Source organism: Terrapene carolina, unplaced genomic scaffold, assembly GCF_002925995.2.
Source record: "Terrapene carolina triunguis isolate 2854851 unplaced genomic scaffold, T_m_triunguis-2.0 Scaffold21, whole genome shotgun sequence".
Classification (NCBI taxonomy): Eukaryota; Metazoa; Chordata; order Testudines; family Emydidae; genus Terrapene; species Terrapene triunguis.
The window spans coordinates 31,787,879-31,814,393 of record NW_020664372.1 but is presented as its reverse complement, the minus strand read 5'-3'; the positions used below and the strand labels follow the sequence as shown (position 1 = coordinate 31,814,393).

The following is a 26,515-nucleotide window of genomic DNA, read 5'->3' as shown; positions in this document are numbered from 1 at the left end:
TTTTCACCTTCCTCTGCAGTGTGGGGCACGGGTCAGTTGCTGGAAGATTCTCTGCACCTTGAAGTCTTTAAACCACGATTTGAGGACTTCAACAGCTCAAACATAAGTTAGAGGTTTGTTACAGGAGTGGGTGGGTGAGAGTCTGTGGCCTGCGTTGTGCAGGAGGTCAGACTAGACGATCATAATGGTCCCCTCTGACCTTAAAGTCTATGATCTCTGACTTGAACTTGATTTGAGAGTCTACCTGAAGCCAGTGTACAGAGCAGAGGGCAGTTCTGACATGTTCCCGGTAGCCTGTGTGGCTGAGGAGATGCACTGCAGAGTTTCCTATGTGTTGACTGTTTCATGCCCAGGTATATTGCATTGCTGGAGTCAAGCTGAGCGATGACAGGCATGACTAACTGAGGCCAGGTTTTCACTTGTCAGGCTGGGACACAAGTGCAGATGGTAGATAGTGTTACTCTCTGAGGCTGCTAGATGAGAGCTCTGTGTCAGCAAGAGATCCAACAGTACTCCTAGACAACAGACTAAACTAATTATTGTTGTGCTTCTTCAACCCCTGGAGACTACACCACGGCTGCAAGCTCTTCAGTATATTTTCCTCTGCCCACCAGCATCACCTCTGTCTTGCTCAGGTTCAGCTGCCACCAGCTATTCTTCATCCAAGCACTGGGCCATCTTGGTGGTAGTGGTGTGGTCTTATGTGGTGAAGAATAGGTAGAGCTGTGTCTCATCTGCATATTGCTGGTACTTGAGTCTGTGTCATCTAACCAGTTCACTTAGTGGTTGACTGTAGATGTTGAAAAGGATCAGAGAGATCATTGATCCTTGTGGAACTCCACAAGTGAGGGGTCTAGTGAGGGCGGGGAGTTTCTTATCACTACTCATTGGGAGTGGTCTTCCAGGAAGGACAGACTATTTTAATGCATTATCCTAGACTCCTGCCACATCTCTCAGGTGAGAGAGCAGAATCTCCTTATCAACAGTATTGAATGCAGAGAGGTCAAGCAGGATGAGAATGGGTGTCTGTCCTCTATCTGTTGACTGGAGGAGATCATTTATTAGTGCCACTAAAGTGGTTTCTTCAAATTTTTTATTTTTATTTTTGTAGTTGGAAATTTTTTTTTTGGTTGGTGATTGTTTAATAGTCAACATTTGCTGTGGAAAATGTCAATGAAAGTGAGAGCATTTTTTGTGTTGGTGATGTTTCCTCTGGGAGGAAAATCCATTTTCTGACCAGTTCTATTTTACATAACTTTCAGAAGGCCAGAAACAAAATCCGTAGTGGGAGTTGAGATTAGAACATAAGTATTCCTGTCTACCCAGGTTCTCATACAGTACCAGTCACCATGCTTAGCCGAGTTCCCTAAGCCTTGGTCAGACATACCTCTCTCTAACTCAGGGGTCGGCAACCTCTGGCACATGGCTCGCCAGGGTAAGCATCGGGCCAGTTTGTTTACCTGCCGCGTCTGCAGGTTCGGCCGATCGCGGCTCCCACTGGCCGCGGTTTGCCACTCCAGGCCAATGGGGGCTGCGGGAAGCGGCGCGGGCCGAGGGATGTGCTGGCTGCTGCTTCCCGCCGCCCCCATTGGCCTGGAGAGCCGTGATCGGGCAAACCTGCAGACGTGGCAGGTAAACAAACTGGCCCGGCCCGCCAGGGTGCTTACCTTAGCGAGCCGCGTGCCAGAGGTTGCCGACTCCTGCTCTAACTTATCGCACACACCTGGTGGGACATTACTTATTCTAGGGTGAATTCTACATTCCTTGCACAGCCCCACCTCCCGTTTATGTCAGTGCTCATTTCGGGTGACAAAGGAATGCAGGATTGGGCCAAGTGTGCGCGTGCTGTAGTAACTGCAAAAAAGGGCAAGCGACGAGTATAAGAGCCGTACCCTAGTTATATGGCTTCTATTACCACAAGGGGTGTATGGTCTTAAGCTGTGTTCCCTCTAAGCTGTGTGGCCGCCCAGGAGTGAATCAAGGGCCGCACACTTGATTAGCAGAGCTGTGCATGGCGGCGTGTGTTCAGGTGCCCCTCCCCCCGCTGCTCAGCAGCTGCTCTGCTCCTGCCCTCTGGCTTGGAGCCCCTGGACAGCTGCTCCAGGAACCCTCTGGCTTGCTGTGTAGAGCAGGAGGGGCGCTGATGTCAGGGTGTCCCCCTCCCCCTTGCCCATGTACACCATCTCCACAGAGCGGGGGAGGGAGGACAGGGCTCAGAAGCAGGAGAGCTGCTGGCAGCTGCTGTGGTCTGAGCCTTCTGGTGAGTGCTTTAAAGAGACAGCGCACAGTCTTTCAGACTTCCCCAGCAGCAAGCACACACACAGTCTGTGTCTCACGCACACACTCTCTCTCTCGCTCTCTCTCTCTCGCTCTCTCACTCACACACACACACACACACACACACACACACAGTTTCTCACTTACACACACCTCCCAACCCATACTTCTGGTGTTGTTGTTACTTGGTACTTCCTGCAATGCACATATATTCTCTGTAATTTTATTTTTTCAAAGTGCTGTTATTTTAGTTTTTTGACTGGTCTGTGCATTTCATAATTTTATTTCTCTCTTATGATTAAATTTAATTCTTTGAGTAGTGAGTTCTAAAATGCCTAACCTGTCCTGCCTGGAGTAATTATCCCTATGGTAACTTTAAAAAAAATTATATCTAGGTATTTTGTTTCTACTGTTGGCACATATCTGCACATTACCTCGATATTGGTGCACATAACACAATTCATTCTGCACATGGATGGAAAAAATTAGAGAGAACATTGGTCTTAAGGATGAATAATTTTCAATTTGAAAGCTGGAACAAACCAAAAACACCATGAAATGTCGAGTTGCTTAAATATAGCTTTTGTTTGTTGAAAATAAAAATCTTCACTCTACTTATTAGTATTTTTGACTGACAGTCTAATTTTCCCTTTTTGTGCAGGTCCGTGATTTTATCAGATCAATTACTTACCATTGTTCCTGAAAGACCTATTACCTACTCCTCATCCTCTCTCTCTCTCGCTGACAATGGCTTAGTGGGCCACCCTCCCAACCTCAGTGCATAAACTCTAGCTGACATTTTTATTCTTAGCTCAAGTGTCTTTTTTTGTTTGGAGGGTCCATTTTCTCTACCATATAAAGTGGATAATATCTTCTACTGTCAGGTACAATTTGTCACCTGGAGCATAGTCACTCCAAACTCCATGTATTAATCTGTTGGAGAGAAACTGTTGCCCCAGCCCTTCATGTAACTTTAATTGGTCTCCATGATGAGGGAGAGAGCAGTTTTCCTCACACATTTCTCCTCCCTGCTTCTATGGGAAGATTCAGTGCGTTTGGATTTTTAGCAAACCTGTACCTAAACCTGAACAACTTGGCCAGTAGGTGGGACCCCAGCTTGATGTAACTTTGTGCGATACTGTCAGCAAATGTCGAAAAGGACAAATACCATGAGGAAGGAATATCCAATCCATAAACTGCGCCACCCTTCAGGACAGTGTGGAATAGAAACATCTTGACTATGGACAGCAATTGCAACAGCTGGGGCTTCACAGACGGAACAACGACTGATATATGGTCTAATTTCTTCTTCTGCCACAGGCATCATTGGGAGAGGTGCTGTGGTTGAGAGCCAGTAGGATTTATCATTTCGGTTTGCATAATAACAGATGTCCCCAGGGTTACAGTAGAGGAAAGGCATGGTACTAAAACGAGCCAAACAGGATCCAGCCAGCCCTGTAAAAAAAATAAACCATCACAAATCTTTAGCATGTGCACATTCAAGTAAGAATTTATTTTTAGCTTATTGTGCATACCTGCATAATTCAGTAGCATTTATATTTGTATTACAGTTCCACTCAAATTTAAGTAGTGATCTGGAGAAACCACCTCCAGAGGGAGATGAAAGAAAGAAATTTAGTTCTAATCTGCTGTCATTTCTAGGCATCCTCGTCTAATATACACCGAAGCCCAAATGTTCAGAAATGGCCTATAATTTTGTGTGCCTCTAGTTTTGAGTGGAGAAAATCAGATTGAAAGTGTCAAGTGTTGAGATATTATAGAGCCATGTACGTACCAAGGTCCTGGTTATGTGCTTTTTCCTGTCCTTCAAAATACAGTAGACTGTAGCCACTCCAGAGTTTGTTCATACCAACTGGGCACATTGGCTCTTGCTCAGACTGGCTATGCTTCACCAGAAGGTACCCAATGTTAACACTGCGACCTGGCATACCTGGTATCCCAGGGTTACCTGGACGGCCTGGTTCACCTTGGGGAAAAATAGAAAGAGACAATAAAGAGTAATTGGGGGACAGCCATTTCAGACTTGATTCTGACTAACAGGGTGGAATTGGTAGTGACTCTGAAGATAGAAGGCAATTTGCGTGACAGTGATCATGAAATACTAGGATTTCATGATTCTAAGGAAAGGAAGGAGTGAGGGCAGCAGAATAAGGACAGTGGACTTCAAAAAAGCAGAGCTGGCAGGAAAGGTCCTGTGGAAAGAAAATCTAAGGAGGAATTCAGGAAAGCTGGCAGTTCCTCAAGGAGACAACATTAAAGGCGCAACTGCAAACTATTCCAATGCAGAAGAAAGATAGGAAGAATAGTAAGGGGTCAATATGGCTCCCTCAGGAGCTCTTTAATGACCTGAAAATCAAAAAGGAATCCTACAAAATGTGGAAACGTGGTCAAATTGATAAGGAAGAGCACAAAAGAACAGTCCAAGTAGGTAGGGACAAAATCAGACAGTCTAAGGCACAAAATGTGTAACATTGGCAAGAGTTATAAAGGGAATGAGAAAAGATTCCTTAAATACATTAAGATCAAGAAAAAGACAAAGGAAAGTGTAGGTCTTCTACTTAGCAGGGAAGGAGAGCTAATAACTGATGACATGAAGAAAGCTAAGGAGCCTCAATGCCTATTTTGATTAAAAATAAAAAGGTTAATGATGACCTAAAGCAATCTAGGCACCCTTAGCTATTATCTTTGAGAACTCCAGGAGGATGGGAGAGGTCCCAAGAGATGGAGAAGGGAAAACACAGTACCTATCTTTAAAAAGGGGAACAAGGAGGACCTAGGGAATTATACATCAGGTGATCTAACTTCAATATCTGGAAAGATATGGGAGCAAATTATTAAACAATCCAATTTGTAAGCACCGGGAGGATAATAGGGTTATAAGGAATAGTCAGCTAATCTACATACTGGATGGGACTTGTTCACTATTTAATTTTATTGCATGATATTTATCTTCTCTATATGGAAAGCTAATGTAGTCAATCAGCTATATTTCTAGGACTGATCCAATTCTGCTGAAGTCCCTGAGTGTTGATTTGGGCTCCCTAGATTTTAAGTGGAGAATGTGATTTAATACTAGAGCTGAGCAAATAATTCACAAATAATTATCTGATGACTTTAGCCTCTTTCTGCTCATGTAATATGGGCAAGCAGTGATTTTCTTTTAAAATGTATTCTTCATCTAAAATTACCTGCCAGTTTTTTTGGATGACTTTTTTAACCCTATAAAGTGATTGGTTGTGAACAATTCTCTGCAAATATTCAATATTTGACATTCTTATTTGGGCTGAATTGATTTGTGTTTGTTCAACTAATTCAGATGGTAAAGTTTCTGGTTCCTAGCTGGATGCGCACCCAAGCACTTGTACCACAACTGCTCATCTATTTACCTCACCTAGGAATTTGAAATTCTATTTTCATGAACATTCCTGTTTGTAAAACCTTATTGCTGGCGTGATTACTGAAGGCCAGAACAGAAGGGGCACAAGCATTAAAACAAATTAATTTAAAAATCGGAGTGAATGTTCATGGAAAACATGTGCACTGAGATCTAGTTACAACACTTTGTTTTAAAGACAGTTTAAAGCTATTTCCATGAAAACTATTAACAGAAAACCTAGTAAGAGCGTTGGTATTTGATGTAAGTGGAAGTCAGGAGAGTTGCTTCAGAAGGGTTGACAATTGTACAGTGATAATGTGCTAATAACAGAAGCTTTATAGAGTGAAGTGGGGAAAAGAAAAGAAAAAATAATAACGCAACATCACTTACCCTCAAAGCCTGCTAGACCTGGAAAACCTGATGGTCCTTGATCTCCTCTAAAACCTGGAAGAGCTGACATGCCACCTCTTCCTTGAAACCCTGGTTTACCTGGTGGGCCTCTAAAACCTTAAAACCATCAAGTTCAACGTGATCAGACAGATTTGATTTTTTTTTTTTTTAAGTACAGACAATAAGATACTCAAAGTGAAGTTCCGTTCTGAAAAGTTACCATGTAAACCTAGCACCTACATACTCAACAGATCTGGTTATTATGAGTATGTGTGTTCAGTCAGACTTGGAAAGTTTGTCACCTAAACTAAAAGCAAGATCCTATGATGCTTGCCCAGACAAAGTTCCTCACTGACTTTTTAATGGGGAATTGTGCCTGAGAAAGGACTGCAAGATTGGGCCCCATAATTCTATTATTTTTCATGCCTGTTACCACTGCAAATCCCATATAAACTACAGGAGAAGAACGGAATTCAGCTCAATGTATCTCACCAACAGAACTGTTATTTGAAGTTCAACAGCAAGGTCAGATTTTGCCCTCAATGACATTTGTATACCTCAGCTAATGGAGTGAGTTTGGATTGATATAAGATGACAATCGGGACCAGTGTGGGGTTCACGAGTGTCATAGAGGCCTGCAGTTAAGTTGCAGTTGGTTAAGATGTGCATGCTGCACAGCTTCATTTTGATTGCTCAGGATTGATTTTGCAGGGGTGGCAGTGAGAAAATCCATTCTTTCCCTTGTGACTTCAATTACATTTAGAATTAGTGAGAAATAATAGGTAGGGATGACCTCAGCACTACTTTTACAGAAGCCCTATTCTGAACAGCACTGCACTTCAAGTGTGAATGCACAATTCCTACCTGGATCACCTGGTGGACCGTGGGGCCCCATCTCACCAGGTATTCCTTGGGGACCCATATTTCCACGTGGGCCTGCTGTACCCTGGTGAGTGACCAGTTTAGGGGGGACTGCAGGCGGCCCAGGAGAACCTGGAGGTCCTTGAAAACCTGCATTATAAAAAGAAAAAGTGAACTCATTTATAGACAAAACAACTCCTTTCCCTTGGTGTGCTCTGTCTGTCACTCAGTGAGGTACTAAGGTTGGACATTTTAGTTGATTATTAATATTAGAGATGTACCCTGAGCCATAAAGTTCAGCTGCAGATCTGGGTCTGCAATTTCCAAGGTTTGGGGAGTAGGAGGTCACTTGGCATCCTGGAAGGCGGGGAAATCCTTCCAGGCCTCAGGGGTTGTGTAAAAACAGGCAAAAATACATGAGTGGAAAGAGACAAAGGGAACAAGAAGGCAAAAGAGTGGGTAGAGTGTAGCTTGTGATATGCAAAGTTGTGCAGTGCCCTAAAAAATGAGAATGAGATATAGCACTGTCTATAGTGGGCTATTTGTAGGCTTTTAGAAAAGGGAGAGGGTTGGTATTAGTGACGTGTAGGGTTTTTTACATTTCCAAATATCTTTTCTGTTGGTCTACTCTGGTGGGCTGGGTGAGGGTTAGTGCTGGAGTTGTTATAGTTTGTGTGGTTGGCGTTTTAGAAGTTTTTGAAAAGCACCTAGAGTTTGGAGTTGGCCCTTTTCATTTATATACACATTAAAATCAATTTTAGATGTGAGCCAAACTTCATGACTGGCCCGAAGTTCATTCAGGAATGCAGCCATAGGGTCAGTTTGAAGGCAGGTGTGGTAGCTGCTGAGCAGGTAAGTTTATTTGTTGAATGATGGAAAATATAGCACCTGAAGGCTCTTACTCACCAGTAGGTCCTCTGTCCCCCTTGGGTCCACTGGGCCCTATGTCACCAAAAGCTCCCACTAAGCCAAGAGTACCCATGAGACCTTGCGCGCCTTTATGCCCTTTAATGCAAAATGACACATTTGAATTATTGTATCTCTGCACAGATAATATAAATGGTCACTTCTAACATCTACTGTAGCAACAAATAACCATTTCTTTTAAGAAAGGGTTCATTTTTTTCCCCAGCTGTACCTTTTGGTCCAGGGTACCCTGAAATTCCAGGTCTCCCTCGTGGTCCAGGGTCACCTCCAGTTCCTTTTTGACCATCTTCTCCAAGCACACCTATTTGACCATCTTCTCCTTTGCTTCCTGCTGGAGCTGAAATTCCAGGTCTGCCCCGTGGTCCTGGATAGCCTGTGAGAGCACATTTTAAATTGGAATCTATGTTGAAAGGCAGGATCGACAGCATGGACATGGGGGGAAATTAACAGTGTCACCTCATGGTGGAGCATGGGTCCCTTGCCAGGTTTCAATCACTGAGCCTGGGGTGGGAGAGGGGTAATGTCATATGGGACCCAAGAGACATAAGAACGGCCATACTGGGTCAGACAGGACCGGCTTTAGGAAGTGCGGGGCCCGATTCGAATACCAAGCGGCGGTCCGGGTCTTCGGCGGCAGTTCGGCGGCGGGTCCTTCACTCGCTCCGGGTCTTCCGCGGTACTGAAGGACCCGCCGCCGAAATGCCGCCAAAGACCCGGAGTGAGTGAAGGACCCCCCACCAAAGTGCCGCCGAAGACCTGGACTGTTGCCGGGTGAGTAAAAATTAAAAAGTTAGGCGCTCTTCTTCAGGGCGTGGGGCCCTCTTAGGTGTGGGGCCTGATTCGGGGGGATTCGGCCTAAAGCCGGCCCTGGGGTCAGACCAAAGGTCCACCTAGCCCAGTATCCCGTCTTCTGACAGTGGCCAATGTCAGGTGCCTCAGAGGGAATGAACAGAACAGGTAACCATCAAGTGATCCATCCCCTGTCACCCATTCCTAGCTTCTGGCAAACAGAGGCTAGGGACACCGTCCTTGCTTATTCCGCAGTCCTGTTACCTTGAGACATCCTACAGTATGGAAGGAATTAGTTACCTTAGGCCTTCAAGTCAAAGTTTCTTAAGTAGGGTTCATGGGAAGGGAAGCAATAAGGGCCCCTTCATAGTATTTATTTTTCCTGGCTTTTACTACTTAACAGCCCAGGTGCACAGGTCTAGAAAAGCCCTAAAACTTGGATTCAGGAAAAGTATTAATGGAGGAGGAAATGCTGATGCAGAACTTGACAAAGGCAGTTTGTAATGTGTCTTCACTATGTGAGAAGGAGTCTGCGGAGGGTTTGCTATAGCTGTCATAAATAGAGTACCACCATAGTTCTTCCTACGAAACTACTACTTGTCTAGTGGAGTATGACTTTTGCAGAAGGGAGCTTTTTGCTTTGAAAGAAGTGGGCTTCTCAGATGCAACTGACTATGCAAGGGGATGAGGTGGAAAGAATTAATTTAGCCTGACGGGATGGTAGCTACTGAATTTTCCTATTTGTTGAATTCTTTTAAAGTAATGCTTTGGGATTCTTCTAACATCTTTCCAGCAGCTGGTGAAGCCCATCAATGTTTAAGAGCTTTAAAAGAAAGGACCACTAGGCTTGATTTCAAAATTATTACAGAACTCTGAGAACAGTTCAGGTTCAAAATCAAGTCTATCTGAATACAGACTACTTCTTTTACAGCATGGCTTTTATTTATTTTTTAATAAAAAGTGTCTTTTATAAGAGCTTGCAACTTCCCATCCTGGAAGGAGGAAGGGAAAAAATATCCCTATGTTCAAACAGTGGAGAGAAAAAAGAGAACTAGATAAATTCATGGAGTTTAAGTCCATTAATGGCTATTAGCCAGGATGGGTAAGGAATGGTGTCCCTAGCCTCTGTTTGTCAGAGGCGGGAGATGGATGGCAGGAGAGAGATCACTTGATCATTACCTGTTAGGTTCACTCCCTCTGGGGCACCTGGCATTGACCACTGTCAGTAAACAGGATACTGGGCTGGATGAACCTTTGGTCTGACCCAGTATGGCCATTCTTATGTTCTTATGAAAATGATAATTACTTTTAAAGCTTAAGGATGGGATTTTCAAAAGCACCCAGCAATGATAAAACTCCCCTGGATTTCAGTGGAAGAAGGGCTAGGCCAGTGGCAAGAGAATTTGAAAATCCCACCCTAAAGCTTTGTCTTGAGTAGACCGTAGACAAATCAGCTGAAATTTTCAAGCCTGTGGGCCTCACGTTAACCTGATTTTCAGAGGTGCCGAGCTTCTGCTGAAGTCAGAATGGAAATAGGGCCCAGATTTTTAAAAGGTATTTGGTGTTGTGTTCAGCACTACAATGCCTAGCAGACTTAGGAGCCTAAATCTGATTTTCAAAAGTGACTTAAGCACTTGGGAGCCCAAATCCCATTGAGTAGTCAGGAGGCAGTTAAACCAATATCACAGGGAGAGGGTAAAAAGAAGGAAGATCTGAGCACTCAGCACAAAATTGAGATGTTGAGAACAAAATTAATGAAGGAACCAAAGAATATGAAGAGAAGAAATTCTTTAATTGCCTATAACCTAATGCTAGGAGTCTGGGTAACAACCAAGAGAAATTGAAATTGCTCATTTAGGAAAGTATTTCAATCTAGTTGGTATTACTGAAATCTGGTGAGATGATTGGCACAACTGGAATGTTAAAAATCAATGGTTATAACCTAGGCAGTAAGAAACAATTGGGCAAAAGGGGAGGGGGAGTGCCATTCTATATAAAAATGGCATTATCTGTTTCCGATTGACTGATTACTCAGAAGAAAATGATCTTGAATGCTTATGGAGCAATGTACTAACAGATAAAGCATAAGATGGTGTATTAGTTGGTGCCTCTAACAGCCAAATCACACTAGGTAACAGGATGACTGCCTCCTTATACATCTATCTCTAATGTGTAGGGGGAAAGAACCCTATGTGATCATGGGGGATTTCAATCTGAATGACATATGCCAGACGTCTCAAGCTGACTACTAAAACACCCTTAGAATGTCAAAACATTTTACATGACAATTTCATAACTCAATAAGTGTGGCAGCCAACATGGGGGAATTCTTTATCAGATTTTCTTCAGCTGATCACAGAACTAAAAAATTAATGGTAGTTTGGGTACAAGTGATCATGACTTGATTACACTGGTCATGTGCAAGCAGAATAAAGTCCAGACCACTTTTGTATATACTTGTCACTTTAAGAGGACCAGTTTCACAAAGCTGAAAACAATTATGAGTCAAAACAGCTGGGAGGAAGAATTTAATCATAAAAACATGAATTATAATTGGGAATCATGTAATAACACCTTACTAGATGCCAAAAAAGTCACAATCCCACAATGGTGGAAGAAGGCAGTGCTGGTTTAAAAAATGGACATGGTTTAGAGGAGAAGTGAATGCAGCTATAAAAAGTAATATAAGGGTGTGTGTGTGTGTGTGTATATACATATACATATATAATATAAATAATAGAAAAGTTCTATGGCCTGCATTGTACAGGAGGTCAGACTAGATGGTTCCTTTTGGTCTTGGAATCTATGATGCTGGATAGGATTTTAGCTCCTAAGTGCTGAAATCCCTTTGGAAAATGAGATTTAGGCTCCTTATCCATTAGGTGTTGCATCGCTGAGTGCACCAATGCCTAAATACCTTTCAAAATCTGGGCCTATGTGCCTAACTCAGGCACCCAAGTTTGAATTGTTGGAGTACTCTAAGGGCTGGTCTTCACTACTGTGGTAATTCAATGTAAGTTATGCTACTTCAGTTACGTGAATAATGTACCTGAAGTCGATGTAGCTAGATCCATTTACCTTGGCATCTTCACTGTGCTGTGTCGACGGGAGACACTCTCCCGCCGATTTCCCTTACACTTCTTGGGAATGTAGAGTACACAAATTGATGGGAGAGCATTCTCCCATCGATCTAGTATGTCTTCAGCAGACCTGCTAAATCAACACTGCTGCATTGATCACAGCAGTGCCGATTTAGCCAGAAGTGTAGATGTGGCCTAAATAACAAAGTAGAAGCCTGGCAGTCACTGGAGGCACTGCTAAATATCCCAGTAGAGTCATTGCACCATGGTTTTATTCTGGTCCTTCTTTTGTGTGTGAGAAAGGTGGGCTCATGGACCACCAGCTGCAATTTTTGTAGAGAGGAAAAGTGAATGTGTTTTCACAATACAAACTTGACAGCCCAAATAACTTAGTAGTTCAATTCAATACACTTACTTAAGTTTTGTGAGCAATTTTAAGTGATTATTTTTTCACTGGTTTAAGTTAAGCTTGTCACAGACTTGCAAACCTCAGGGATATTAAATTGAAAAAAAAATTTAAATGAATTAGTGCTTCTGAAAGTTGCTACTTAACCGTGGAGCATTGAATCTATTTATCTGCAAAGCAAGCCCACCACTGTAATTCAACAATAACCTGGACAGACCACCTCTGCAGGTGTGTGTGGAAGGATCGTTTTATCTCCATTTTATATCTCACTAGTTTTCTTCAAAATTAGGGTCCTGATTTGGAAAGAACCTGGGATGCTTTACTTAATTAGAGCTAATATAAATAACAGTGACAAACATTGCTAAACATCTGTGTTTAAATATTCACTCTTTATCTGCTAATGCACACATGGCATATATTACCTGGCACTCCATCTAGACCTGGAGAACCCACATCACCAGGTATTCCTGATATGTTTGAAACTCCAGGAAAGCCTGGAATTCCATGAGACCCTGGGTTACCAATTGGGCCTCGTTCCCCTGCAAGGAAAATAAAGACATAATTAATACTGCAGGAAAAAAAGCACAAAAATTACAAGATGAACCAGACCTTGTACTCTGTGATTTTCAGAGGTGCGGAGTAGTCCCATTAACTTCAGATAAAAGTATGGGTGCTCAGTGTGACACTGGATAAAAAAGGAGATTGGTGGCAACAGTAGTGCAGACTATGTTACACAACTGTGATAAATCTTGTACAAAGCATGCCTTGTAAGATATCATTGGAAAAGTTATAATCTGCTAAGTATTATTATCCTGTTGAAATGTGTGTATCACCACTTCATGTGAAGTCATGACATTTTACTGTATGCTTGTTACTAAATGTGTTCTGGGGTAACACCAATAAGACAGATTTACATCAAGACTAGCCAGCCACGGTATTGATGGGCCATTAAGGAGAATCAGCTCTTCCAATGGGATCCTTCTGAGGACAATGGAGACCCAATGATCCAGCAGGGCATGTAGAACATGTGATGCATAGCTCGATGTTTGAGCCAGTATTTTTCCATGCCCATGGACTAGGGGTATAAATTGGAGATGGTGACATTACCTCCTTGCCTCATTCCTGCACCACATCTCTGGGCTGTGATTTCTAACAAAGGGAGTGTTGAACAATGGAGTGAGGACCCCAATATTTGGGATGGACCAGAGAGACTTATTGCAAGTTAGCAGATTTAACATCACTGCTGTTATCCTGATCTACAGACTCTGAAATCAACTGTAATGTATATGATTCACTTTAATCTTTTAGTAACTCTCTTTAGTTTTTAGTTTACTAAAGGATTGACTACTGGCATGGTTTTGGGGTAAGATCTGAAGTATACTCTGACCTGGGGTGAGTGGCTGGCTCTCTGGAGCTGGAAGAACCTAATGATGTGATTTCTGCTTTTAATCACCATTGATCACAGAAGTCTGTTTTTTCTGGGTGTTGCATGAGGGGCTAGCGGGCCTGACGGGAACTGTCTTTGGCTTCATAATAACTAGTATTGTATTTTGGAAGTACACATCTATTTCTGGCTTGGTGAAGTCTTATGATAGAGTACATCACCAGTCTGGGGCATAAGCCCTATATTCTGGCAGTCTGACCTGATGTTGGCATTCTTAGCTGTGTCCCGTACCAGGCAGTGTGACACTCAGCACCCTGAAAATGGGGCTCTAAGATAGATATAACATTTGTTTTTACCAGTTCCAAAGCAGGTATGGATAGTTAGTTATTTCTCACCATACTGGATGCTAATATTCTTGTATGTGTCAGGTGCTCTATTGTATAAATATTGTTCCAAGCTAGCAAGTTCTTGAAACACACTGGCTCTGCAGCAGAAGAGCAAACACCACTGTACCAAATGTCCTACAAAATCAGTGGCTATCGATTCTTTTAATTTTTCAGGGTCAATTAAAAATAGAGATATGTAGAATCCAGAGAACATTCTCCACAGATCCTAAGTTTTTAAACGGTGGTAGTGTGGGCCATAACTCCTGGAAACTATCCATTTAAGTGGGATAAAATAATACTAATGCAAATAGTCTCAGGAAGCCATGAAAATATTTTAAATCTATTTTTTCTTTAGTAAACAGCTAACACTAACAAACATGAACGAAATTAGCAAAATAACACCTTTTCTCGTAGGAAAGTTGAGAAGGCACAATGTATCTTAGTGATTACAAGAAAGCAGAGTATAACTGAGGGTTTCCCCAAGCGAGCAGAGCTAGAGCCATCAAAGGGTGTAGGGAAAAGAATTAAGGGCCCGATTAATTCAGTGGGAATTTCAGGCCCTAAACTTTGGAAAGTCTTCAAACCATACAACTAACTAGTTTATATGGCTATTATCATAGATGAATTTATGGACAGAGTGGGCTTTCCTGGAAGGGCAGTTATGAGAGTGGAAGTTAAAATGGGGTGGGGCTTCTACCCTTAAGAGGGCTTGGCAGGGGGCCACTTTGATGTCAGAGAAGTGGAAAAAATTAAAAAAAACAACTCCTCAGCTGCTAAACTACTAGATGTACCAGCTGTTTTTCTCTCCTTTTAATAAAATAGTTCCATACGACACTGATTTCATTAACAACTTCAGAAGACTACATAATACTTGCCTTCAAACAGAATAATCAATGTTTAAAAATATTAAAGTGTTTATTCCTTTGGTGTAAATGCTACTGATGGGAAAATCAGTATTTTATATGCCTTCTAGCTTCTGAGTGTTTAAGGGGCACTCAGGTCACATTTTCAAGCTTTTCTCTGCAACCAGGAAAGCTAGAAACATTTTATGCGCCTATATTGCTTTAATTCAACAGGCTTGTGATAAGAACAAACAGGAAGGCAATACTATGGCTCTCCAGATAAGAACATCCTGGCGTACACACTTGAAAAGTCAACGGGAAAAGCTATTAGCTTTAAGGATCCTACAGCCTGACTCCGATGATGCAATCCTTGTTTTGCCAGAATGGAAGCTTAGAAATCAAATGGACACCCTAACGAGGAGGGGTCAATTGTGAAGAGTTGTCCAGGGCGGGTGTCAGAAAAGGAGACTGGGGCTCCCACTGATCCAGGGAATGCTAAGCTTTAGGGCAGCAGTTCTCAACCTGTGGCCCAATTAGCAAAAAGCTGCAGCCCAGCTGTGTGCTAAAGGCCCCCGGGGAGCATGGGGTCCGGGTTCTGGGCTGCCCAGTGCGGCGGGGCTGCCGGCCGGCCCTGCAGAGGATCCGGGGTCCAAGGGCTGCCCCACGGGATCAGGGTCTTGGCTGCCACCCGGCTGCCTACCACACAGCCAGGTTCAGGGTCGGGGCTGCCGCCTGGCCCCACACAGCAGAGTCTGTGGTCCCTGCTGCCTGGCCCCCTGCTCAGGGCTCCACTCTGTGGAGGGGTCTCTAGGCAGGAGGCACTGGGCATAGGAGTCTGTGGGGAAGGTTCGGGGCACTGTGGTTCTCAACCTGCGGCCATGCGGCCCACAATGATAAATAGGTTGAGAACCACTGCTTTAGGGAAAGGCAAGCATGCATGTAGAGTGGTTTATTGTTTTAAGACCTGTTTTCTCTGAAATGCTGCTGTTTTAAATGAATACTACTCTGCTTTAAGCAGGCTATCAGGTCACTGGATACCTCTCTCATAGCTCCTGGAGGGAAACAAACTGCAGGTACTGAACCCAAGTCAGGCTTGTGGAAGCAATCGTGGTTAGCAACTGGGCTCGTAGCACAGGGCCCAGTCTGAGAGTGGAGAATTGCATAATTCCACCACAGAAGAGAGGAGCAGTTTGAGGCTCAAGACCTGAGGGGTGCACTCAAAGAGACCAAGAGTGATCAGAGGTGCAGCTAGCCCAGTCATGGTGACACTCAGGCTTTAAGAAAAACATCAAATATCACAAGACTCGCAATAAAATCACAAGAGCTGGCAATACTGGAACCGTCTAGATCAGGGATCTCAAACTCAAATCTCCACGAGGGCCAGATGAGGACTAGTAGATTGGCCCGAGGGCTGCATCACTGAAACCTTTTCATACAATGATACAAAAGTATAGTCAAAAACGAAAAAAAGAAGAGTAATGTAGTATGCTATTAAAAGTCAATGTATTAATTTTTAAAAACTGTAATGCAAAGAGTGGTTTTAATAAAATATAAACACCTGTAACTATTCCTTATGTGGTCAGTAACACTGATGATGATCTACACTAAGTCTATCAACATAGCTGTAATGGCAGGAACTTTTTAAAGTAACTATTCATACAAAATACATTGCCACTTTTAACAAAAATTCTTCCCAACTACTCACAGCAAAGAATCATACATGCTGAATTTCATACATCAGATTGCTCATCTAGTCCATAAGGCCCCACCCCGTCCCTGCCCCCATTCCAACCCCTTCCCCAAATCTCCACCCTGGCCCCGCCTCTTCTCCACCTCCTCCCTGCTCCTCCCCCCTCCCTCCTGGAAAGTGCTAAGTGCCACCAAACAGCTGTTTGGTGGCGGGAAGCGCTGGGAGGTAGGTGGAGGAGTGGAGACACAGTGTGCTCGGGGGGGGGGGGGGGAGAGGAGAATAGGGGGCCGGAGGGAGGGGAGCTTGGCTGCTGGTGGAGTCAGTGCCTATGGTGGGCTGTGTGTTTGAGACCCCTGCTCTAGATAGTGTAGCAATAGCTCTATGAACATCATACTTATGTATCATCTTGAAGCACCTGTGGGAGGCTTGGAAATGACAAATAATGAAAAACTCTAATTTTCAATACAGTTAATACTTGGCATAGATTGACAACTGTTACCCACACTAGCTGCTACAGCAGCAGGGCCATAGCTGAGTGAAATGGCTGTAGATTTCTTATAAACAGCTGTAACTTAAATTGCATTGTGTGAGAATGTATGCTAGCACACTTGCCATGCTTCACTATATAATAATAAAAAACACAACTCCCTAAACACTGACCTGGATTGCCTCTCTCTCCTTTCTGACCTGGCGCTCCTCTGGTGCCTTCAATAGTGTTCGGTTCGCCTGCTTCCCCTCTGTCACCATAAATACCTGGGAAACCTTCAGTCCCATATGCATCTGGACCTGTTTTGGAGTTAATAAAAGTAAACTGCCAAATATCTCAGGATTTCATAATGCTGCTATATTGCATACTGAAAACTGTATTAAAATAACATTAAGGGTCTTAATACCGACTTAAACCTGTCAAAAGGAAAGGGATTATGATTTCAAGATTTGTCCCTAATCACCCAATTTTGATTAGGTTGCACCATTTAAGATATATTACTGTTTGCCAAATCCTGGAATATCCACACAAATTCCATCAGAGCCTACTATTCACATGCTAAATTTCAGTTGACTGTATTAAGAAATCGTATTACAAACCCATCCCAAATGGAATTTATAATGGAATAGCCAACATAACCTGGTGCCTTTATAAAAGGGCAGAATAAGATTGTCACACATACCTGGGGAGCCTGGCAAGCCCTTAGTCCCTGGCAAACCATCCAATCCACTGATTCCTCGGAAGCCGGGTAAACCTGTTAAACATTTTACTCATGATTATCTTATTCATAGGTTCAATAAGTTGGTAAGATTCTTTGGTTGGTAGAAAACATGCGTTTGACTGAAAATGTAGCTTCCTGTTCCTAAGGTAGCCACAAAAGAATTGTATTATGATTTGAATTTACACACAAGTGCATATGCTTATTACAAACCTACACTTAATTGTGTATTTTCCTTGGTTGGCAAATGTATCTATTTTTCTATTATCCAGTAAAACCATTGCCTTATTTCTAAGAAGCAGCTCCAATCTAACAGGTAAAAGTTACACTAAGAACCAACACAAACAAAAGAAAACAAACCTGCCATTAATTATCTTCTTAATATCCTAGCTTTGATAGGATTCATCTTTATATCTTTTTGTAACCCCTAAAACAGGATAACAGCAAGGTGGCCACACATCCTTCAAGTTCTGTAATAAGGATCTCTTGAGAAAAAAAAAATCACTGTATGGGATTTAAAAAAAACAATTTGAAAAATGCCTAATGCTTGCTGCTGTTCAAAATGGGGCATTTTCTGCCCCATGTCTGGAGAGGAAAACTTACATGATTTAATTTATTAAGGGACAAGGGGGCAATCCTTGATCTGGTAATTAAGAAAGTCCACTGTTTTATTTAAAAATATTATTTATATCTTGACAACAAAGCTCTCAGTGTAGCGTGCCATAAGTCATTTACTTTTCAAACCATGTATTCAGTATCAGTGAACTCTACTGCATCTGCAAAAAGAAGGAGGAGTACTTGTGGCACCTTAGAGACTAACAAATTTATTTGGGAATAAGCTTTCGTGGGCTAAAACATCTACTGCATCTGATGATTATGTAAGATAAATTGCTCACTATCTAATGCACTGTATGAAATGATATTACTCTCTGCTACATTTGAAAAAGAGTTGCTCACATTGTTGAAAAAGTTAATTTGTTTTGCAACCATCATGAGAAATTAAAACAGTTCCTGTAAATTAGGTCCTTGACATATCAAATACTTCCCCTACAGTCAATGTGAGAATGCAAGGATCCTTATAATGCAAGAAAAGTCAAATCATACAAGTCTACATTTATGCATCTGAGCTTTATAGGAAACCAGCATTTATTGGGAAGAGAGGTAGAGCTCTGAAATGCCAATGATCCTTTTTCTTCCTCACCCCAAAATGCACAATACTGAAATACTTAGAGTAAAATGACTTAATTAAAATAGTTTTATAACCTGCTTGTCCCGCGAAACCAGGCCATCCACGACTTCCTTTTTCACCTTGAAATCCAGGAATACCTGGGTCTCCCTGTGATCCTGGTGGTCCAACCAACCCTGGGAAGCCTATAGGAAAAACACATAATTAATTCTGGGTGTCCATGAAATTGATCCTATTGTATACCATAAAACATCGACTATGCTACCTTCAGTCTTTCTGGGAGCCAGTATGGGCAGCCTTATGGATAAATAAACAACAAAGTCCCCTACACCAAAATTGTGAAATAAAGAGCTAGTTTGAAGTATGCTATGGGGGAAGAAACACACACATCCCTCTCCCCACCTTCCCCCCAAAAAGAACAGTATGAGACAGCAAAAAATGCACTGTTTTACTATAATTGCAAACTTCATGCCTCCAGCTACCTGAGAAACACAGACATAGACAGTGGTGGGTGTTTCTATTGCTATTAGAAAAACAAATTTGAATATTTTAGCCTAATTGCTGTGCCACTTTGGGCAAATCACTTCCCTTCTTTGGCCTCTGTTTCCCCTTTCACTGTGTCTGCCTGGTCTGTTCAGACTGTAAGCGCTCTTTGAGCCAGGGACTGTCTCTCATTACATATTTGTACAGTACCCAGCACAATGGGGCCCCATCTTGGTTGGGGCTTCTAGGCAATATAATAATAATAATAATAAAAAAATATATGGAGCAACATTTTTTCATGTTCACCTAATGGTAACAGATTTCTCAAGTTGCCTATTTGGATCCAGAGCAGAATCTGACCACTATCTGCTTTGTACAGTCACCCAAAAGAACTGGTTCAAAATACAGTGGCTGAAGGTCCTTTGGGGTATTTTGGTATCTCATTTAAATTAGAGGGAAGGGCAAGTATTAGAATGCTCCCTTCCTTGGGTATCATCCAAATACTCTCATCCCTTCTTGTACACTGAACGCCATTGCACTGGGACTATATTACTGTAAACAGGCACATCAACATCTTAATTAGATTAATTAATGAGAGCTGATCTAAAAAAATTGAATATGAATTTTTTGGGGTAAATTTTTCTTTTGAAAATGTTCACATTTTTAAAAAACAGTTTTTGACCAGCTAATTGAGTGGTCAAAATTTTTCTAAAATTTGAAATTTCAATGAAAAGCATTTGAATAAATCTTTGATTTTTTTCCACTGCACTTTTCAAACCAACTCTACTCCTAATCGTAGGATTGCTCCATAATTAAGACAGAATGTAAGAAATATTTCACCTGTTTGCCCTTTTAAACCTGGAAAACCTTGGGTGCCTTTTAGGCCTTCAATGCCAATAAAACCAGGATCACCTCCTTCACCTGTATCTCCTCTGGTTCCTTTCACACCTGCAACACCAGAAATGTTAACAATAGATTCCCTAAACAATCACCATATATATGCCAGGAATATTTGAATAATTATCAGGAATAATTGAATTTGAAGCTGCCTATTGAATGAGGCAGGATTCCTAAGAAAGCCCTTGCCTCATTGCATAAAGAACACACTCAGAGCTGGTCTACACTGGGAACTTACATTGGCATAGCTACATCTCTCAGGGGTGTGTGGCAGTCTATATCCTGCATTCACCCATTTTTTCAAGACTATGTTAAATTTGTACAAAGCATACTGTGTAAGGTATCATTTGAAAACTCATGATTTGCTAATCATTGTCCTGGTAAAGTATGTGTGGTAACACTGTATGTAAAGATATAAGATTCCACTATATAACATTACCAAGACATGGGGTCGAGCACGGGGCAGGGAGATCCTGACTGAAAGAGAGTCAGTCAGTAAGAATGCTGGACCATGTGGTGAGAGACCCCTTTGCTTTGTATTCACTTCGCTTGTTAAGTTAGGTGTTAGTTGCATTTTACCTTTTATTTCCTTGTAAGCAACTGTGACTTATATGCCTCATTACTTGTAGTCACATTAAATCTATCATTCTGTAGTTAATAAATGTATTTCATTGCTTTATCTAAACCAGTATGTTTGGATTGAAGTGTTTGAGAAACTCCCTTTGAGATAACAAGATTTGTGCATATCATTTTCTATCAATAGATGATGGACTTCGTATGAGCGTGTACTGTCCAGGAGGGTGCTGGGCAGTACAAGATGCATATTTCTGGAGGAAAGTCTGGAACTGGGAGTTTGATGGTGTTGACATGCAGTGTACTTTACGGGTGGCTGGCTATCGCACTCACATAGTATTGCTGGGAGCACAGGCAGCAGCTTCAATTATCTGGGGGGTGCTCAACCCCCTCTCAGCCCCAGGTCCCCTCTCCCCCTTCCCTCAAGCACCTACCCCGCCCCGCTTCTTCCCACCCCCGCTCTTCCCCACCTCTTTCTGCTCCCTCCAAGTGTGCCCCATCCCCACTTCTCCCCCTCCCTCCCAGCACCTCCTGCACACCGTGGAATGGCTGATCATGGTGGGCGGGAAGCACTGGGAGGGAGGGGGAGGAGTTGATCGGCAGGGCTGCCGGCGGGCAAAAGGCACTGGGGGGGATGGGGAGAGCTTGGCTGCCGATGGGTGCTAAGCACCCACTAATTTTTTTCATGGGTGCTCTAGCCCTGGAGCACCCATGGAGTCTGCACCTATGGCTGGGAGTGATTTACATGCTGGATGCTGTGTGTGATCAGATCAGGAGTGGTTGTTCTCACAGCGAAGCAGTGTAAAAGACACCCCAAGTTGGAGAACTGAGGGGACACAGCTGTCCATCAGTCCAGATTGTACCCTAGGTAATGTCAGTGGGAAAAATCCACACCCCTTAAGAAACATAGCTATGCTGACCTAATTCCTGATGTAGACAGCGTTAGGTCAACAGAAGAATTCTTCTGTTGACTAATAAGCTACTGCCCCTCAGGGAGGTGGATATCCTACTCCAATGGGAGAAACCCTCCCATTGGTGTAGGTAGTATCTACGCTGAAGGGCTACAGTTGTGAAGCTGCACTGCTACAGCTGCTCTGCTATAGTGTTTTAAATGTAGACAAACCCTCAGTGAGCTTGCCCAGCCTGGGAAAATGATTCATGTTGTAAAATGTGTTAGATGATCCATGTCAATTAACATGTTTTTAAACACTGCTTAGTATCTAGTGAAGACAATGACAGTGCTGTTTAAAAATCCTGGTCAACCCTGGTTTTAAAACACCACTATTTTTCTCAGCCTAGACTAGTCCAAAGAAGAGGTAGGCTCAGCACTCTCCACCATGGGCCAAATAACGATCCTACTAATGTCAATGGCAAAAATGCCATTACAAAGCAGAATGTAATTTTTTAATTTAGTTGTATGCTGTTTGACTATACATATTGTCTAACACTTTAGTGCAGCATATTCACATTCTCAGCAAAGAGGTGATACTGCATACTTTCACCTCAATGTGGAAAATGTAACACAACTGTATATCTCCAAGCACTGTGATAAGGGGACTATGAGACAGATTCTGTAGTCACTGGAGGCACACAACACCCCTTTTCCAAGCTAAATGTCTATTGACTTTAGTGAGAGTTCTGCGTGCATTAGGACTAAAAGCCAAATCCTGACTTTCCCTTACATGGAGCTATGAGGCTGTTTAACCACTTACTCCTCAGTACTCCAGTTTCACCCAGGCATTTACTGCAGTGTGACATGTTGAATAGCTCAGCGTGCTGGGGAGTTCAGACAAATGAGTTCCCCATCCCTATGAGCAAACCTCCACGGATTGTAACATGTAGACATGTGAAAACAATATATAAAGAACAATTCTGATGGTCAATGAAATGAATACCCAATGATCCAGTTACACCAGCTTCTCCTTTCAGACCTGTGCTTCCTGGTAAGTTTATAGTATCTCCTTGATCACCTGTTTCAAGCAGAAATAAACGAAGGATGAGACTGGACTTCAATTCTGAATACAAGTTCAATTTATTAGTGTTCTGAAGAATCTGTAGCCTTGAGAGAAAAGTGCAAAACTCACTACTGTAGCTTAGCTGTGCCACAATGGAAATGATGATAAAATGAACAACAACAAAAAAGGAGAAGGATATGTGCAAAAAAAAAGTCATGGCCTCTCTGACGGAGGAAACTAAACAAGACTATATAGACTTAATCCAATGCACAACAGGCACTGGATCAACTGGGCCACTGAAGTTTTTCCATTGACTCCAATGTGGGCTGGATCAGACCCTATATGAAGGACTTCATACAATGTATATGAAGGTTTATATATGAGATTAGTACAAATGGCTCAATGGATGAGATAGAAGCAGACTCACCAGTTTGCCCAGCAGAGCCAGGTCTACCATAATCACCTCTGATTCCTTCAGTACCCTTTTCACCCTATCATATGGTTAAAAATGGACAGTATTTAATTAGAATGAACGTTTATTCAGTCATTAAAACAGCATTGCTATTGAGACACTATAAAATGCCAAAATACTTACACTTTTGAGTTTCTTTAGCACTTTATAATTGATTCCTTTGGTTGATGTAGCCAGACTACATCAATAATAATGATAGGCTGCATTTGTGAGTACTATTTCCTTTAAAATTGGGAACATGAATTGTGTAATATAGTTCAATTTCTTTGGGCAAAACTTGCAGTCCTCACTCAGACAAACTCCCACTGAAGTCTAATGGTGAGTTTACTTAAGAAGGGACCATAGGATTTTGCTCTATACAACCAAGTGTAGTGGATGATTTTTCTTCTTATGCCCTTTGTGAGTGGAGTTCTCCTGAGTGCGACTTATTTTGTTGACAAAGTATGCACAGAAATTGCTGGTAAATGAGAGTTAGGGCTAGTCTACACTAGAATTGCTACAGTGGCGCAGCTGTATGGATGCAGCTATGCAGTTGTAACGGTGCTAGTGCAGATGCTCTATGCTGACAGGAGAGACCTCTCCTGTTAGCATAATTATTCCACCTCCCCGAGCGGCGGTAGCTGTGTCAACAGGAGAGCATCTCCCACCAACATAACGCTGTCTATACCAGCACTTAATATCAAAGTAAGCGCTAGTGTGTATACGCCCTTAGTGTTGATCAACCTACTTCTGTGGGAGAGACTGATTTGATTCTCTGACCTGGCCTCTTGCTCATGAAATTGTGCCACCACCAAAAAACCCCACTTTGCTCTCCAATCAGCCCCATCAGGAAGGGCCAGCTTGAGGTAAGACCAACTTTTCCTAGCAGATTCAGTAGCAGAATTGAGAAGCCCCAAGGAGGATTTGGGTCCCACATCAGCGAAAAGCTGATGGCTGGACTTTGGGTCATGTGGAGAAGAGGAGAAGGAGAAAATCATATTGGCATTCTCAGGACTTTATCCAGAGTACAGTGAATGGCAGAGAGTGTTTTACAGAGAGGACATTTCATACATTCCATTTTTATTGATTTCTGATATCTTTGTATTTCAATATTCCAACACAATTTTAATGGTGTATAAAACCTAGATCAGACAAGCTTAATGATGGCCTTTTAGTTGGAAAAAAAAAATCTCGATGGACATTAACTTACCCTGATTCCAGTGGTTCCAGGGAAACCTCGTATGCCAGGCGGTCCAACTGTACCAGGATACCCCTGAACACCTGTCACTCCTTTAATACCAGCATCTCCTTTCTCACCTTCAATATGACTAGTTGATCCAGGCAAACCTGGAACTCCTGGTTTGCCAGGTAAGCCTGGCATTCCTTTACTACCTGTAAGAAAACCAGTATGAAATGTAACATCAGGAGAGGTTCACATGACAGGTAGTTCTATTCACGTAAAAACTTTCAGGTCAGCAGTATGTCTTTAGACAAAGAGATAGAGAGCCAGACAGTGCCAGGACTATGCAAAGAGACAGCACATTTTAAGGCCATAGATACATTAGATGTTTCTTACCAGATTATCCTATAAAAAGGAAAATGTCAAAATCCCTTTGAAGACACAAGGTAAAATAATGATGACAGTGGAAAAGACAGCACAGAACAGAATTAAAGATTCCGGTTTTGCTCTAACTCCATTTAAGTCAGTGGGTCTGACTCTTCGCTCTCTAAGGGCTTGTCTGTCTGACAAGTTAATGTGTAACAAGCCAGGGGCTGAATCCATAGCACGCTAGCTTGCTGCTCACTACCTCTCTGGATAGACAAACCCTTAGACCGGTAGTGCCATTGTAGCAATAGAGTTACAGTGAGAATCAAGCCCTCCGTTTTCATTGCCAGCTCAGCTGTGTTGTGCTGTAATACAACAGGAGGCGTTACATATTAAGGATATGGAGAGGATAACTGAAAAGCTTCTGAACATCAGGACAATACTTAGTAACTGGTAAGTAATCATGAATATTAAATGATTGTTTTGTTGTTCTTACCTTTAAAGCCTAAACCTCCTTTTAGGCCAGGGTCTCCTATAGCTCCTTTTTCACCTTTGACCTCAAACAGTACGCTTGGCATGATCTTTGGTGGTTTTCCTGCTGGACCCCGTTCTCCCCGGTCACCTAAAAATAATAAAGCCTAGTCAACTCTACTGTATTGAAAAATACAGAGAAATAAATTGAGACAAAAATCTCAATAGTCGGAGCCAGCATGGAAACTTCAGCAGCTAAGAAAACTCTTTATAATATTAAATAAAAATACCCTAGACTAATGCAGCATGAAGGCAGCATACGCAAACACTAGAAGATATGAAAAATAAAACTTGAAGTTGAATGTACAAGCTTAACTCTGCCCCCTTGTGCATATTCATTCCATTGCAGTCTGATTAGGTGAGCATATACTATTTCTCAGACAACATGGGAGAAACCTGGGTGCCCAAAGTCAGTCTAAGTAAGAAGGGCCCATTTTTCACAGTTGCTGAGCACTCACAAACCACACTGAAGTTAATGGGAGCTAGCACTGGTGACCACCTTTGAATATCAGGCCATTTTTACTTAGGTGCTTAACTTTAGACAACAAGGTTTGAAAAATTTGTCCTTAGATAATATGTGATCATGAACTTAAAGACTCCTGTTATACACAAGCAAGAAAGAACAGAGCTATGTTATTCATTCAACTTTTACTTTCACATTTCCTGACTTTTGAGTACTTTTTTATGTAGTCTTCACACTAAAACTACATCAAAGCATTGGTGTTTGTTAAATGAAAGAAAGAGGTCCTAATTTCTACAACTAAATAGATACAAACTGAACAAGGCCAACTAGGGTCCGCCAGCATCATTAGTTAGTTTAGGGTTACCATATTTCAACAATCAAAAAAGAGGACAGGAGGAGCCCCGCCCTAGCCCCGCCCCGTCCTGCCCTAGCCCCGCCCCTTCCACTCCCTCCCACTTCCCGCTCTCCTCAGAACCCCCAACCCTCCCCCCCACTCCTTCTCCCCTGACTGCCCCCTCCTGGGACCCCTGCCCCTAACTGCCCCCCAGGACTCCACCCCCTACCTAAGCCTCCCTGCTCCTTGTCCCCTGACTGCCCCCTTCTGAGACCTTCCCCCCATCCTAACTGGCCCCCTAGGACCCTACCCCCTACCTGTACCCGGACTGCCCCAACCCTTATCCACACCCACACCCCCAGACAGACACCAGGGACTCCCACGCCCCATCCAACCACTCCCCACCCCCTGACAGCCCCCCCCAGAACTCCCGACCCATCTAAACCCCTCTGCTCCCTGTCC

At 42.6% G+C, this 26,515-nt stretch overlaps 1 protein-coding gene across 1 annotated transcript in view; it reads right to left on the bottom strand.

The window, feature by feature from the left end:
• Positions 1–26,515, bottom strand: part of COL4A2 (collagen type IV alpha 2 chain) — a 217,647-nt gene that overhangs the window by 4,981 nt on the left and 186,151 nt on the right. Inside the window, exons 32-46 of the mRNA XM_029910483.1 lie at positions 25,222–25,347; positions 24,390–24,571; positions 23,156–23,219; positions 22,669–22,743; positions 20,144–20,251; positions 18,898–19,005; positions 17,599–17,670; positions 17,090–17,215; positions 12,550–12,666; positions 8,064–8,225; positions 7,832–7,930; positions 6,929–7,075; positions 6,065–6,181; positions 4,073–4,264; positions 3,446–3,732 (exon numbers count right to left, since the gene is read on the bottom strand). Coding sequence (XP_029766343.1) covers positions 3,446–3,732; positions 4,073–4,264; positions 6,065–6,181; positions 6,929–7,075; positions 7,832–7,930; positions 8,064–8,225; positions 12,550–12,666; positions 17,090–17,215; positions 17,599–17,670; positions 18,898–19,005; positions 20,144–20,251; positions 22,669–22,743; positions 23,156–23,219; positions 24,390–24,571; positions 25,222–25,347 — 1,982 coding nt within the window. The remainder of the gene's footprint in view (positions 1–3,445; positions 3,733–4,072; positions 4,265–6,064; positions 6,182–6,928; positions 7,076–7,831; positions 7,931–8,063; positions 8,226–12,549; positions 12,667–17,089; positions 17,216–17,598; positions 17,671–18,897; positions 19,006–20,143; positions 20,252–22,668; positions 22,744–23,155; positions 23,220–24,389; positions 24,572–25,221; positions 25,348–26,515) is intronic.